We start from the raw sequence: 13713 nt of genomic DNA, 5'->3' as shown, positions 1-13713 counted from the left end.
CTATACCCATTGATCTTAATAAGTGCTATAGCCAGCGGCCTTCGGAGTCTTCTGCGATCATGAATGGCGAGGATTGTGTTCCAGAATATTCTCTGTAAAGAAAAACAAAGTGACAATTATTACGAAGCGGCTAAGAACAAAAAATAAATTGTGAGGTTCATTGCGTAAACTTCCAAATGGACCAGGCGTTTATTTTTACCTAATTTTAGGTTACTGCGGAAGTTTAAACCACTGAGTGCCATATGAGCAGTGAAAGTGGTCGCAGATACGTCTGCAAGTACGTTACATTGAAATTCGTATCGCTCACGGAAGAAGAAGCACGCTGCTTGACTTGTGCGACTCACGCTCGCTCCACAACTGGCTGCCAAGGTGGAGGACCAATCAGTCATACCAACCAGTCAGCCTTCAGCAAGACATATCCGTGATTACAACAAAGCAGACTTCTCGAAAATAAAACCAGGAATTAGGTGCTTTTTTATGTATTTTGAGCAGTCCGCTTCCCCGTGAAGTGTAGAGAGCAATTGGCTACTTTATAAACAGAAGATCTTGTCTCTTTTCGAGAAATGTGTGCCACTTGTCCGCATTTGGGCGATGTGGAAAAACCATGGTTCACCAACTGCCTTAGGAAGCTCGCAAACAAAAAGAAGCGCCTTTTTCGGGCAGCTAAACTCTCGGACTGCGATTCCAAATGGGAAAAGTATTTCGCATGCCTCCGCCAATACAATAATTTGTTAAGACGATCAAAAAAGAGTTTTTTTCATATCGACCTTCTTAGTATCCTTCGAGAAAACCCACAGAAATTTTGGATACTTCTATCCATAAACCGCAGTGCTTCTTACGATATAACTTTGTCATATCCTGATGGATCACCTCTCCCTACTGATCCTCGATCCAATGTCATGAATGCTTATTTCTCTTCCGTTTTCACTCAATAACCCGCCTTAAGTAGCAGTACCCTTCCTGACTGCAACTTTTCCCGCGTACCTTCAATTGACGTCACATCTGAGGGCATTTCGGCCTTGATCGATAATATCAAGGTATCCAGTGCTCCCTTCCCGGATAACATTCCCTCCCGGATAACATTCCCGCTAATGTCATCAAAAGCACTAAGGTGCTTACTAGCGAAATTCTGCAAATCATCTTTACGTAGTCCATAACTACCAGTACTATTCCTAACAACTGGAAATTAAGCAAGGTTGTCCCGGTTTTCAAAAGCGGCGACAGAACTGATCCATCGAATTATCGCCCGAAATCACTCACCTGTATTGCCTGCAAACTTCTTGAACACAAAATCTATTCTCATGTTGCCTCTCATCTTGAAGTTAACTCTTTCTTTTTCTGCAACCAGCATGGCTTCCGACCAGGTGATTCATGTGAAACTCAACTCTTTGAATTCACTACTGACCTCCATTTAAACCTTGAGTCTCTCTTCCAAACAGACGTAATTTATCTAGACTTTTCGAAAGCCTTTGACAGTGTACCTCACGAACGACTAACGATCAAAGTGAACAGCTTGTGTCTCCATCCTCTAATCACGTCCTCGATCCGGTGCTTCCTAATTGGCCTATCACAGTTTACAGTGATTGGACACCGTCAATCTACAGTCACCGAAGTGCTACCTCGAGTACCGCAAGGTTCAGTCCTTGGGCCCCTTTCGTTTTTGATTTTCATTAATGACCTCCCTTCTGGTATTTCGTCATCCATCCGGCTCTTTGCTGATGACTGCGTGCTGTACCGCCGTATAAATTCATACAGTGATCAGTTGATTTTACAGCGTGACCTCACTACAATTGAAAAATGGTGCCTAGAGTGGCTCATGCAGATAAACGTCAAAAAATGTAAGTTTATGCGCCTATCACGGAAACACTCTCTCACGTCATAGTCTTACTCTTTGCATTCCCTTCTTATTGAGCTGGTTCAATCATACGGGTACCTTGGTATCATCTTCACTAGCAAGCTTACATGGTCAGGACATATCCCAAATCTGGTTACTTCCATTAATCGATCCCTGGCATTCATAAGACGGTCACTATCATCATCACCCCCTGTGATCCGTCAACTAGCATATGAAACATTTATCCGTACTAAACTGGAATTCACGTCGGCTCGGCCATATGGAATCCCCATCAAGCTTACCTTGTTGAGCTACTGGAAGCCGTCCAAAACCGCGCAGCCCGGTTTATTACATCGCAGTACGACTATCGGCTAAGTGTTAGAAGCATCAAATCAGCCCTCCACGTCCAATCATTAGCACATCACCGAAATTATCACGTTTATGCCTCTTTCAAAAGCTCTAATACAATTTCCCGCATTTACGCGACACGCTTCTTTAGCCACCGAACCGTACTTCACGCCGTCTCTCAAACAACCCCAGTCTTCAACGTCTGCACGGTTCTAGTAAATCCTTCAACAGCTCTTTCTTGCCGGTAGCTATTGTAGAATGAAATACGTAGTTTACCGGACCGCGTAGTAATCGAATGTAACCTACCAAGTTTCGAAAGATACTAACGAACTTTCTGAGTATCGATTGATAACGTATTTGACTTATTTTTACCACATCACACTTTTTTTTAGTGCACTGGTTATTACTTTTTGTGTTTTACAGTAATTTGATTACACCTCCTTTGCCCTTCTGAATGGTATTAATACTGTTTCTTACTTCAGTCATGACTGTCTCTACGTTTTTTTTTTCTTATGTCCTTTTACGGACAGCACGGCCTTTTAGGGACAGCACCTTCGGGGCGGTGATCCTGACGTCTTGAACGGCCAACAGGTTGTAGCTCCTTTATACGAGCACAATCAGCAGCTGTTAAGTAGCACCTCAAGTACATAATTCGGCAGCTATGCCGCAGTTATGAGGAAGATTTACCAGCATTATCACATACATTTATCATGACTAATGAAATAATTATGTAGTTAAACTTTTGCTTAACGTTACGTAATTGCTGTAGGCAGTAGCAGAGACTCACCTTAGCCATGCTCCACGTGTCCGTGTGAACTTGGGTATAAGTAGCACACATCACAAAGACGTCGGCTAAGCTATAAAAACAGTAATACGCAGAATAGGACTAAGCGCTGCATACACAAAGCGCTTACTATGCAGGACAGGCTAACCTAATAGACTAATTTGTTTCTGTGAAGGATGACTTTATTCTTTTCACAGTGTTTCTCTTTTGATTGCACGTCGGAGCACAGGATAGCCGCTGCCCGCATCATCTCTTTTCACACACTTAACAAAAAGAAGTGGCTGTAGTCGCTGTGCGGAAAGCATTGGTTGGACTTCTAGTAAGCAACATACCAAGATCGCAAGAGCTCCTCGGTGAACGTGCACCAGAGGCATCTTTATCTAGCTGTATTTAACAATAGACGTAGGGAGATTTATGCTACTTCTTTTGACACTGAATCCACGAGTTTCTTAATCACATGTACATTTACTTACACCAAACTTGGGTGTTTGTAACCCTGATGTCGCGCTAGCCGCTAGGGATCCTGCATGCTTAAGCGGAGAGCTTGTACACACCTGACCCTTCTGTATAAAACATAACGGCGCGACTTCGGACGAGGAAGAGGGCTAAAGAGCAGGCAAAGAAAAGCGCCTGTCCTTGTCCGCTTTTCGATGTTCGACGTTGTCCCAGGTCAGGCTGCTGCATTTTTGCATCGTGAAGGCCGTTTGTTCCAACCTTCGGCATTACTGAAACTGTGGGAGAGGTTAGCCGAGCAGATTCCGCAGCTTGCTCCATGTTTGCGCGGGCCACAGTCTTGAAGCCGTCACTACAGAATGCGAATAAGACAACCTAAGCGACCTTCAATCACTGCTTTCCTGCTGTGTGCCTTCTCTTTCTGGAGCATTTCCTTATTTTTTACGAACAAACCAGCCGTTATAGGCGACGACAACACGCGATGTGCTGTCACTCAACAAAATTTTGCGTCTAGGATCAAACAATCAAGCCCACCACTCCATGCGACGCAATGGACTTCACTTGCAGTTTCCGTTTTATTTTTAATGTTACGCTAATGAAACGGACATTTGGACATCGGCTCATTGTATCATATGCTGTTACAGAAGTACTTTAACAACATAGTCAAAGTGAAAGGATAGGCGCGCATATTGCAAATTGATGAAATGAAAAGGTCGGTCGTTGGTCAGGTTGAAATTCTCAGGGAACTCTGTATAGTGTGACAGAAAAGTTTCGAAATAGCTGCTAGAGCGGCCAGTGCCGGAGTGCACCACCATAGCAAATAGCAGACTTGTATACTGCTGAGTATTTCGGGTGAAGGCAAAAGCAACAGAAAGAACAGACACAGCAAACAGCGCAGTGCGCAATATACAAGTGCTTACATCTGCCTTTGACAGCGGGACTGGTTCCAGCCCACCCTCCTCAGGAGTATATATCGAACAGACTCATCGGCACGTTGATTGCCCATTATGCCAGGGTGGCTAGGGAAACACGGTAATGTGACGTCCTGTCCTTGCTCGACGAGGTTGTGAAGAAGCTCTTGGATTTCTAGAACTAGTTGTTCGTGGGGTCTACGGAGAAAGGCGGACAGACAGCAAGCGATGTAGGGCTGCCTTGGAGTCACTAAAAAGCTCAATTTTTGAGGTGGTTCCTCGCGAATTAGGGGAAGTGCGCTACGAAGAGCACTAACCTCGGCGGCAGTGCATGTGATATGATAAGGTACATTAAACTTAACGATGGTGACTTTCCCAGGAATAGTCACTGATCCCGCAGACCCGCTCATGTGCTTAAGCCAAGAATGTGCAGTTGGGTATAATCCTTGTATTTTTCATGCAGCAAGAGCAGCCAAACGTCTAGTCTACGATGTCACACAATCGTGACATCGATTGCGCAATACTTAGTTACCAGCGCACCCGTCTGCAATAACTGGACCCCTGTCTTCGACTTCGACCTTCATTTGAACTATCCCGACCCGAGACAAGAGTACTTTGCCGACTGTAGCTTGGCGTCACTTTCACAATACCCTTTGTTTTCTGCACCAAATAGGAAGATGGTGCCGCTTGTCTCCACTGCGGCAGCACTACAACAATAACTATACTACTCATGTAGAATGTCATAATTTTTGCAGCATATTTCACAAGCAGGAGGCACAATTTAAACAAATAGCGGCCGGTATTAATTTGAATATCATAAGTTTTCACGAGTACACGGCTATTTACTGATAACATGTTTCTTCTTGTACTATTGAAATGACCGTAACAGTTGACTCTGGAGAAATTGTCAAATAAACATCGAAGTCCCTTGGGCAGATTTTCCCAATGCTCAAGTACCTCTAACCGGCGGCTATGCGAGAGTGAACAGGTCCGTAGCTAAAAGGCACACGCCTTGCCGGAACGTCTATGCTCAATTGCGTAAACGCTCACAGCTGTCATATTGCTCTTTGTTTTGGCTAGCTGCAATACGATCGCGTCAACATTGCCACCAGGGAAGTCACCATTGCGCTAGCAGAGTGCACCAATGTTGTCGAGGCGGCCTGCATGCGAAGTTTAACTAAGGCGGTCTTTGAAGCTGGATGCGGTAATGTGGAATGCCATTACTAGTGATAGAACGGTGGGTGAACACGGAAGCCACAGCTTGGATCCAATATTTTGACAAGACACTCGTCGTTGTCAGGGCTTGTCTACTACAAGTCCATTTGTCAAAGCGTTAAATCCAGGCTGACACATCCCTTTCTCGAGCCGTCTTCGATCACTACAACTTTTTCATCATCCTGTGAAGCCTTTCGAATATTTTTTATTGGTAGCGCCTAAACTTCAGCTAACGGCTTCACCTCTCATCTTTAAGGTGCTTATCCCCTACAAACCGAGAAAAAGTTATGTCATAAATGGGCAAGCAATCACTGCTGTACTTGCCAATAGCTATATTATTGTTTGAAAATTCATACTTGTCGTACGTGCAGCAAAATATTCGCTGGATTCAATGGTTCCTTCTTATATTTGTGTACGAAATATAAAATTGGGAACACGAAGTACGCAATCAAGACGCTAACCAGAAAAAAAAATATCAGACAAGTGAAACCTCGTTTGAGATATTTTCGCACCGTAAGATAATTTGACCAAGAAAATGAGGCAGATTTTTTTGTAATTGCCGCCAACACAACGTTTAAAATATATGAGCTAGAAAGGTGCAAGGGCACCTACTTTTAGAACAAAATTAAGTTGTACCTTGCCCATCTCAAAGTACTTCTAATGTGAGCACATTGAATCTTCGTGCCAAGACCATAAAGGGTCAAATGTTTGGAAATGCTAATGTCCATACACTGCATATCTAGACAGGGCAGTGCAAAAAGACATCGTGATAAAACGCATGTACCTTCGAGTTAAATAAGGCACATAATAGGATCACCAGTATGATTACAAAACACGCTAGGTATGTTGAACAGCGTCGCCGACACATTGCGCTGAAAATGTTGACCAATATTGATGGTATCAAAAAAAAAAAACAGGTGTGCTATGTACATGATTTTAGAAACCCATTTGCTTACGCCGCATCTGTTTACTACGTCCTAAAGAAATCGCCTTCTACACAACAGCACATTAGTTGTACTTGAGAAACACGCACGTTTTTATTGTACAGCCTTATGTACATTGGTACCTGAAAGATCGTTATGTGCTGGTGGCAATATGCGGAAATTCACTTCATGGTGGCACAACTACGTGACTGAAGCAGAAAGCAAAACGAACTGCGTAATTGTCGTTCGCTGTCCCGTGATCTTTGCTGGACCACTTCGCTGCGCCATGATCTTCCAGCGACTTATGTCTGACAGTTGAAAATTTTCCATCGTTGAAGCGGATTTCAGCACCGTGTATGGAAGCCTCTTGTTGAGAGGTGTTGTACAACTTGGTTTCTTTTGCAAAGGAACACACTGTGATGAGCCAAAACAACGTTCTTTCTGCGCTACGCATAAGATACGAGAACAAGACTGAGATTTAGAGACAAAATGAGGATGCTTCAACTCAAGCTGGCATGCAGCTGCTTGCTCGACGGTAAGTCTGCTTTCACAACACGAACTGGATTGTGCAAATATAAAGAAAGGACTTCACAGAAAGGTAACTTGACGTCGTAAAAAATAAAAATTAGAAAGGGCTTTCAGGGTGGTTGCGAGGAAAGATGAAGACATCGGTATAGTGTGGCTTTAAAGACGTGTTTCAAAATATAATTTGTGCCACCATCGAACTGAACAGTTATTTTTGTTTTTCTCTGTATATGCCTCGAAGCGATTCGTATAAACAAAATTAAATGAATGAACGAAGCGATACCAGCCAGTCAGAATATGGGCACAATAAGCCTTCCTCTTACCTTTCAAAGTGGTCATTGCGCCAATTCGAAGACCTTCGGAAATGGACGGCGTCGACACACTCGGCAGGCTCATCAACAGAAAACTCTATATGCAATGTTCACACAACAATGAACGTTATTCGCAGCCCCTTTTACGAGCTTCGATAGAGACGCGTGTTGTGCTAATGTATTGTATGGTGATTCCTAGCATATGCTTTCTTTCTTCCGGCTTATGCGCCGCGAGTAGGCGCATTCTTTCCCTGTACTGTGTCTTGCTGATTTGAACGCCGTGCGAAGCACAGATTCAAATCGCCTTTTTCTTTTTCTTTTTCGGCAGAAAGTCGTCGCGGTTCACAGACACCAGGAATGCAAGCTCGCTTAAATCTCCTTTTTATTTAGCTGTCAAGGATAATATAGGATTTATGTATAGAGGACTAGGACATCGCAACCGGAGGCGGTTAGGAGTTCAGTAAGGTACTTTTCTTTTTTCCCGCACATCGGCAGCACTTTCCGTGGGGGAAGGCACACTTCGACGGTCGAGCACTTGTCACACACATTGCCGAGCACAGCACAGCGGTCATTGCGCTCGAAGCACCATTGCACTGAGTCTTCACAGTGACGCACACACACACACGGCTGATAATATGTGTTTAAAAGCAGATAAGCTTCTAAAGATCAAACTAAATTCTCGGGTTTTACGTGCCAACACCACTGTCTCATTATGAAGCACGCCGTAGTGAGGGACTCCGGAATAATTTGGACCACCTGGGGTTCTTTAACGTGCACTTAAATCTAAGTACGCGGGTGTTTTTCGCATTTCGCCCCCATCGAAATGCGGCCGCCGTGGCCTGGATTCGATCCCGCAACCTCGTGCTCAGCAGCCCAACACCACAGCCACTAAGCAACCACGGCGGGTCAGCTAAGCTTATTGTGTTCATCGATGGGTAGTTTGGAAATAAACTACATCACCGCCCAGATAGACCGATAAAGAAGGGCGGGGTTCACAGCCAAGCAATTTCGGACGCGTGCTATATGGGGATAAGTCTGTTGCCTTTCTCGTTCTCTCGTTAACATATGAGCGAGAAAAAATTCTGGTGCTCCAGTGTTAGTAAGACATTTAATGAAGTGTTCTTCGTTGTTGGCTAAAACAACAACCTCTCATCTGGAGGATTACTGTCTTGAGTATCATATTCGTTTTTGACCATATCGCCCTTGCCTGACAAATTGTGACTTCACACTGTGTGACATAGGATTGTACGGCAACACTGCGTAACACTAGGAATGCCTTTGCCGGCTGCGTGATAGTGCCCACAGAAACAGTTCGTGCGTACGTGCGTGTGTGTGTAGGTTTTTATTTTATTTTTTTATCCTTCTCTCACTCCCCTATCGCATCCCCTTGCCCCTCCCCCAGTACAGGGTAGCCAACCGGAGATAATCTCTGGTTAACCTCCCTGTCTTTTCTTTGCCTTCCTCTCTCTCTCTCTCTCTTGATCCCGTCATGCGCTAGTGACCATTTTCTGTCGTGGGAAAAAGCGTGAAATTCACCTTACCCTCAATTCTGATTTACTCTAAACAAGATTAAGTCATAGTTTATCAAGTTCTGGAAGGCACTGCTCTAATACACCGCTAAAACGTTCAGACCAAAACATTTAAGAGCATTGAAAATTTTGTAGAATTTTAACTTAAGCTTTAAGTATAGATAGATGAGATGCATCCCAATAATGCGTGGAACCACATGAGTATGCAGAACATTTCTGAAATAACTATTGGAAAATTAATAAAGAACGGTAGATATGTAGGGACAGGGCTTGGCAACGTTGCAGTCGATTAAGTAAGTCGAAGCTCTTTGGCGGTCGCTACCACGTCACGGTATGGCGGGCACTACAAATTGAATATACCCCCTGCACATCAGAATTCGAGCTAGCAGAGAAAGGCTATTGGGAAGCTGCTGAAGTGAATGTTCTATATCTACGTTTTCCATCCTGAACTTGGGGAATAAACTGCAGTCTATAGCTAAGGCCACGGCTACATGCCGATTGCGAGAAAGACATTGTACGTCATCAACGTGGAATTCATAGCAATGCCTGCACTATTCAATATACGATGTTTAAAAAATATGGAGGCACGCATTATTTGAGCGCTGTGCTAGGACAACAGACTTATCTCTTCTGCAAGTTTTTGCGCACATTGATAGTGAAAAATGAAAACGAACAGAAGCTAATCAAACCAATCCTAAGCCGTGTAATGCTCGCAAAAACACGAGTTGAAGCGCACTACGCGTGTCCGCTTGCAAAGCTGCACTCACTTCGCCGGCTCACGTGACCAGGGCGGCAAACTTCACCTTCGGGTGGACAGCAGCCGCGCTTCATGAAGTTCAGCTTTGTTCATTGCTTTCATGCTATTGGCTTCCATGCCAAGCTCCCAGAAAGCAGCGACAAGCCATTGTTTTTCAGCCACATTGCGGTATCGACCGGTATTCCCGGTTCGTAAGGAACTTGAAGTTAAATCGATATTTCCATCTACACTGATTCGAAAAGTGCGTCTGTCTTGATGGCGTTCAAGGAAGTTTTTCTATTTAAAGAGTACTGTCTGAAGAACTTCGCTTCTTGATGCCCTTAAGCGCCAATAACGCCGGTCCTTTTATATCCGACGTAACCTAAAAGCGATAGTATTAGCTTCGATTGAGGAATCTGTGCTGTCATTCGGAATCGGAATGGAGGCGTGATACCGCGAATTGTGATCCCATTTTAGCTTTAAGCATCTTAGCTTCAGCTGCGATCCAACCGACGGTTAACCTGAGAGGACGCCCTCGTTACCTCTGCTCGTTGCAATCCAAGCGCGCGCACACACTTTTCCTCACGGAATATATCCGAGCTCTGAGTGCAGATTCGTATTGGACCAGCGGGTGAAGCCTTCCTTGGTGAGTCCGTGTTCCACGCGTATTGTGGTCACATCACCGGCGACGCGGCGCTGCTGCTGACCACCAGCAGCAGCTGCTCCAAGTTCAGAGTCCGACTTGCGCCGAGGCCTTCTGGGTGGGCTCGTGGGAGCGTCAGCAATCCTATCCTCTTCTTCCTCCAAGAAGGAGTCGGACACGTCACTGCCACCGGCACCACCGTTGCCGCGGCCATTGCGGCTCTTCTTCTTCCTGCGTCGTGGCCTCTGCGGAGCATTCCCCGTGGCTCCATTATTCTTGGAGGGAAATGCGGACCGGAGGTCGTGAAAGCTCCAGGACAGCCGTCGCCGCCGCTTCCGCTTGGGGCGCACGTTTCCGTCAGGACTGAGGCAGACCTCGTCTTGCGACGCGGCGTCCGGATCGTGGACCGTCGTCGTGGTAGCGACCTCCTTTCCGTTGCGGTGCGACCGCATGCGGCTGAACAGCTTGCCCGTCTTGAGCCGGGCGCGCGTCAACGAGGTCTTCAGGTTGGACAAGAATCCAGGCTTGGACTTGCGCTTGCTGAGCTGCGGCTGCTGCTCCCAGCGTATGACCTTGGCTGTCCGCTGCGGCCTTTGCTGCACGGGCTGGAGAGTGGTAGTGGTGACGCGCGATGAGCCCGAGCAGTTGCTGAGGGAGGCCCAGTCTCGTACGTGGCCGTGCTTGTTAAAGCTGATTATTCCGGGGGTCATGACGCCGCGGCTGATTCCATCGCATTGCGCGACGTCGATTACTACTTTGCCGTTCGGCGGACTGTCACCGCACAGAGAGGCGGTCGTGGACGTGAATGCGTTCTTCATCGTTTTTCCCTGAGCATCCGGCTGCTGCTTTTGCTCCTTTTGTTCCCGGTGGTACTTAACGGCTGTGAAGTTGCGCTGCTGCTGCTGTTGCACGTGCTGGCTGCGCTCGTGGTGATGGTGATGCACCTGTGCTCGCGTCACGTGTTCGTGACCGTTCTCCGCGCGCCCCTTCACGCGTCCGTCGGTGGAGAACGAGTGCGCCACGGAGCTGCGCCGCAACCAGTGTGCCTCCGAGTCGCACTCGCTGCTGAAATTCATCGTCTCCGAGATGGTCATCTGGCCGCGGCTCTGGCATCGGCCGCTGGGCACCAGCGTCCTTCGGCTCGAACTGCACTCGGAGCAGGCGGACGAGAAGTCGCACGAGCAGCAGCAGTCCGAGTCGCAGCACTCGTCGTCCTTGGTCATCGTGCCGGCCTCTCGCGTCTGGCAGCACGAGTCCGAGTGATAGCCTGACAACGAGCTGTCCGACGTGCCACTGGGCGGAACGATAGTCGTTACCGCCGAAGTCGTATTCGTTTCACGAGGCTTCACTTGTTCCGGCAAGATCACTGGCTCCTTAACGGGAATCCTGGCGGAGTCTTTCAGAAAGTACGTGTAGGAGGTAACGTTGGTCTTTTGCATCGTGATTGCCGCAGGGGCCACGTTCTGACCGAAGTAGTACGTCGACTGCGGTGGCCTCGGTGGAGGTGGAGGCTCAGGGGGTGCCGCAGGAGCGGCTGGAGCTTCTTCTTGTGTCAGGTCCTCCTTCGAGGCCTTGGCACTTTTCGATTTCGAGGAGAAGTATCCAGTGTCGTTGGTCGGTGTTTGAGCCGACGACGACGACTCGTCGAATGACTCCTGGGGACCGCCTCCGCCGCTGTTCGAGGCAGGCACGACGTTTTGAAAGATGAGGCCGTCTTTGTGGCCGGTCGTTTGCAGGATGACATCCTTAACAAGGGTGTCTTCTGTCGTGACTGTCACATTTCCTGCGGAAGAGTACGACAGCTCAGATGTGATAGGCCTCGACAGTGCAGCGCCGGCGTACTTCTTGGAGAGGTCCCGGTACTTGTAAGAGTTAGACTTCCGGCGTACACGGCGTTTCCTCTCTTCGCTTGCCGATGATTTGGATTCAGTGTCCGTTCGTCGGGAGACTCTTTTGGACGACCTTCGGGGAGATTTGAACCTCCGATCCACCACTTCTTGGTAGTAGCCACTCGCCGACGCCGTGACCGACGACTGCGGTTCATCTATTGACGATGTCAGCTTTCGGCTGCTCGCGTTTCGCACAGTGTACGAAGACGCCGTGATAGACGTGAGGTCGCTGTAGTCGTCAGGTCGCTTACCACCGGCCACGACCACAGGCGTAGGCCGTGGCCTGTCCAACACTACAACAGTGTCCCTCGCCTCGCCCAACGAGGAGCATATCATTAGCGCGTCTTCGGCTGAGGCACAGATGAATCCATGGCACTCCCACGTCGACGGCGCCGCGACCTGTCGGAAAAGGCAGGCAAACACAGGAGGGTGCGCCAATCCGACGAGGAACCTGCGCTTCGCCGACAGTCCTAGGTACCAGGACCGGTCGACGACGTCCTCCGAGCAAGCCAAGGGCACGAAGGCGGCGCCAATGGAGCGCCTCTTGGCAAGCCGCGCGCTGAACCGGAGGGCGGCCCAAAGCACGATGTTTGCAGCGGGCGTAATCACACGCGTGACGGCCGTCACGGCTCGCCTCGTCTCTGGATCCTCGAGGGCCTCGGCAACCACTAGGCCGTAGTGAGAGACGTCTAGGCGCTGCGTTAGCGCCAGCGGGTGCACGGACCGCTGGCTCTCGCCCTTGCGTCTCGCGGCGCTGTACAGGTCCAGCAGCGGTTGCTGAAGGGCTTTGAGCCCTCGCTGCTTTGACTTGGACTGGAATCGGGTGCATCCCAGGTAGCGCACGAAGAAGCTTCGGCTCGAGTCCTCGGCGGACACGACCTCCTCGCGCCGCTTGAACATCGTCAGTTCCGTGTTGGGTCCGGCCACGCTATCCGGAGCGTGCGCGACCATTGGTGCTTAATCCTCTAGTCCCTTTCATGTCCCGCCGGTGTCGTCGCTTTAAGGCACTGGCAAACGCACAGCACTGAGGTAGCACGGAAAACACTGGCCACCTAGCACACATGAAGCGCGCACGCTTCTCAGGGCCACCAAGCAACGGCCCAGAAGGAGCGCCACAGACCACGAAGTAGAAGATGAGCCGGCGTCGCGACACACAACGGCGGTAATCCTCGTTTCTGCGGCGATTAGCGGCGTGTAGCCCTTGCGCACAAGCAAGGTCCCGGAGTGTCGCGTCTCGCACTTCTCTGGACGAGCGCGTATCGGAAGCGGCGTCGAGCCCGTTCCAAGCCGACGCCGCGCGGTCATGGTGGTCGCATATCCGTCGTCCACCACCTCTCGGCGTTCGCTCTCACTAGCGCACTAGCGGCTCGCGCGGACGGCGGCTACAGGCGCTGTGGCGGCGACCGTGGGAAGTGCGGTATCGCCGCGCGGCGATGGAAGGAGCGAGAGCGCGCTCTTTCTCGTCCGAGGAGAGGAACTGGATTTCTCAGGGCCGCACTCTCTCCGCCGTAGCGGGCGAAAGTGGTCCGCCCGCTAGGCGGCGTCCTGCCGTTGTTGCGTTGCTGCTTGCCCCGACGTCGAGGACCGCCGCTGGACCGTTTGAGTAACGGCC

The 13713-nt window shown here is 48.8% G+C and overlaps 1 protein-coding gene across 1 annotated transcript; it reads right to left on the bottom strand.

Moving 5' to 3' along the window:
- Positions 1-7668: 7668 nt before the first annotated feature.
- Positions 7669-13511, bottom strand: LOC135901808 (uncharacterized). Its single transcript, XM_065431649.1, has one exon. It carries the CDS (start codon positions 13050-13052, stop codon positions 10152-10154), a length of 2901 nt encoding a protein of 966 aa, XP_065287721.1. The 5' UTR covers positions 13053-13511; the 3' UTR covers positions 7669-10151.
- Between the last annotated feature and the right edge of the window lie 202 nt (positions 13512-13713).

This window comes from Dermacentor albipictus, chromosome 2 (assembly GCF_038994185.2).
Source record: "Dermacentor albipictus isolate Rhodes 1998 colony chromosome 2, USDA_Dalb.pri_finalv2, whole genome shotgun sequence".
NCBI classification, from domain to species: Eukaryota; Metazoa; Arthropoda; class Arachnida; order Ixodida; family Ixodidae; genus Dermacentor; species Dermacentor albipictus.
The sequence above is the reverse complement of the archived record's forward strand: the minus strand, read 5'-3'. Positions and strand labels throughout refer to the sequence as shown.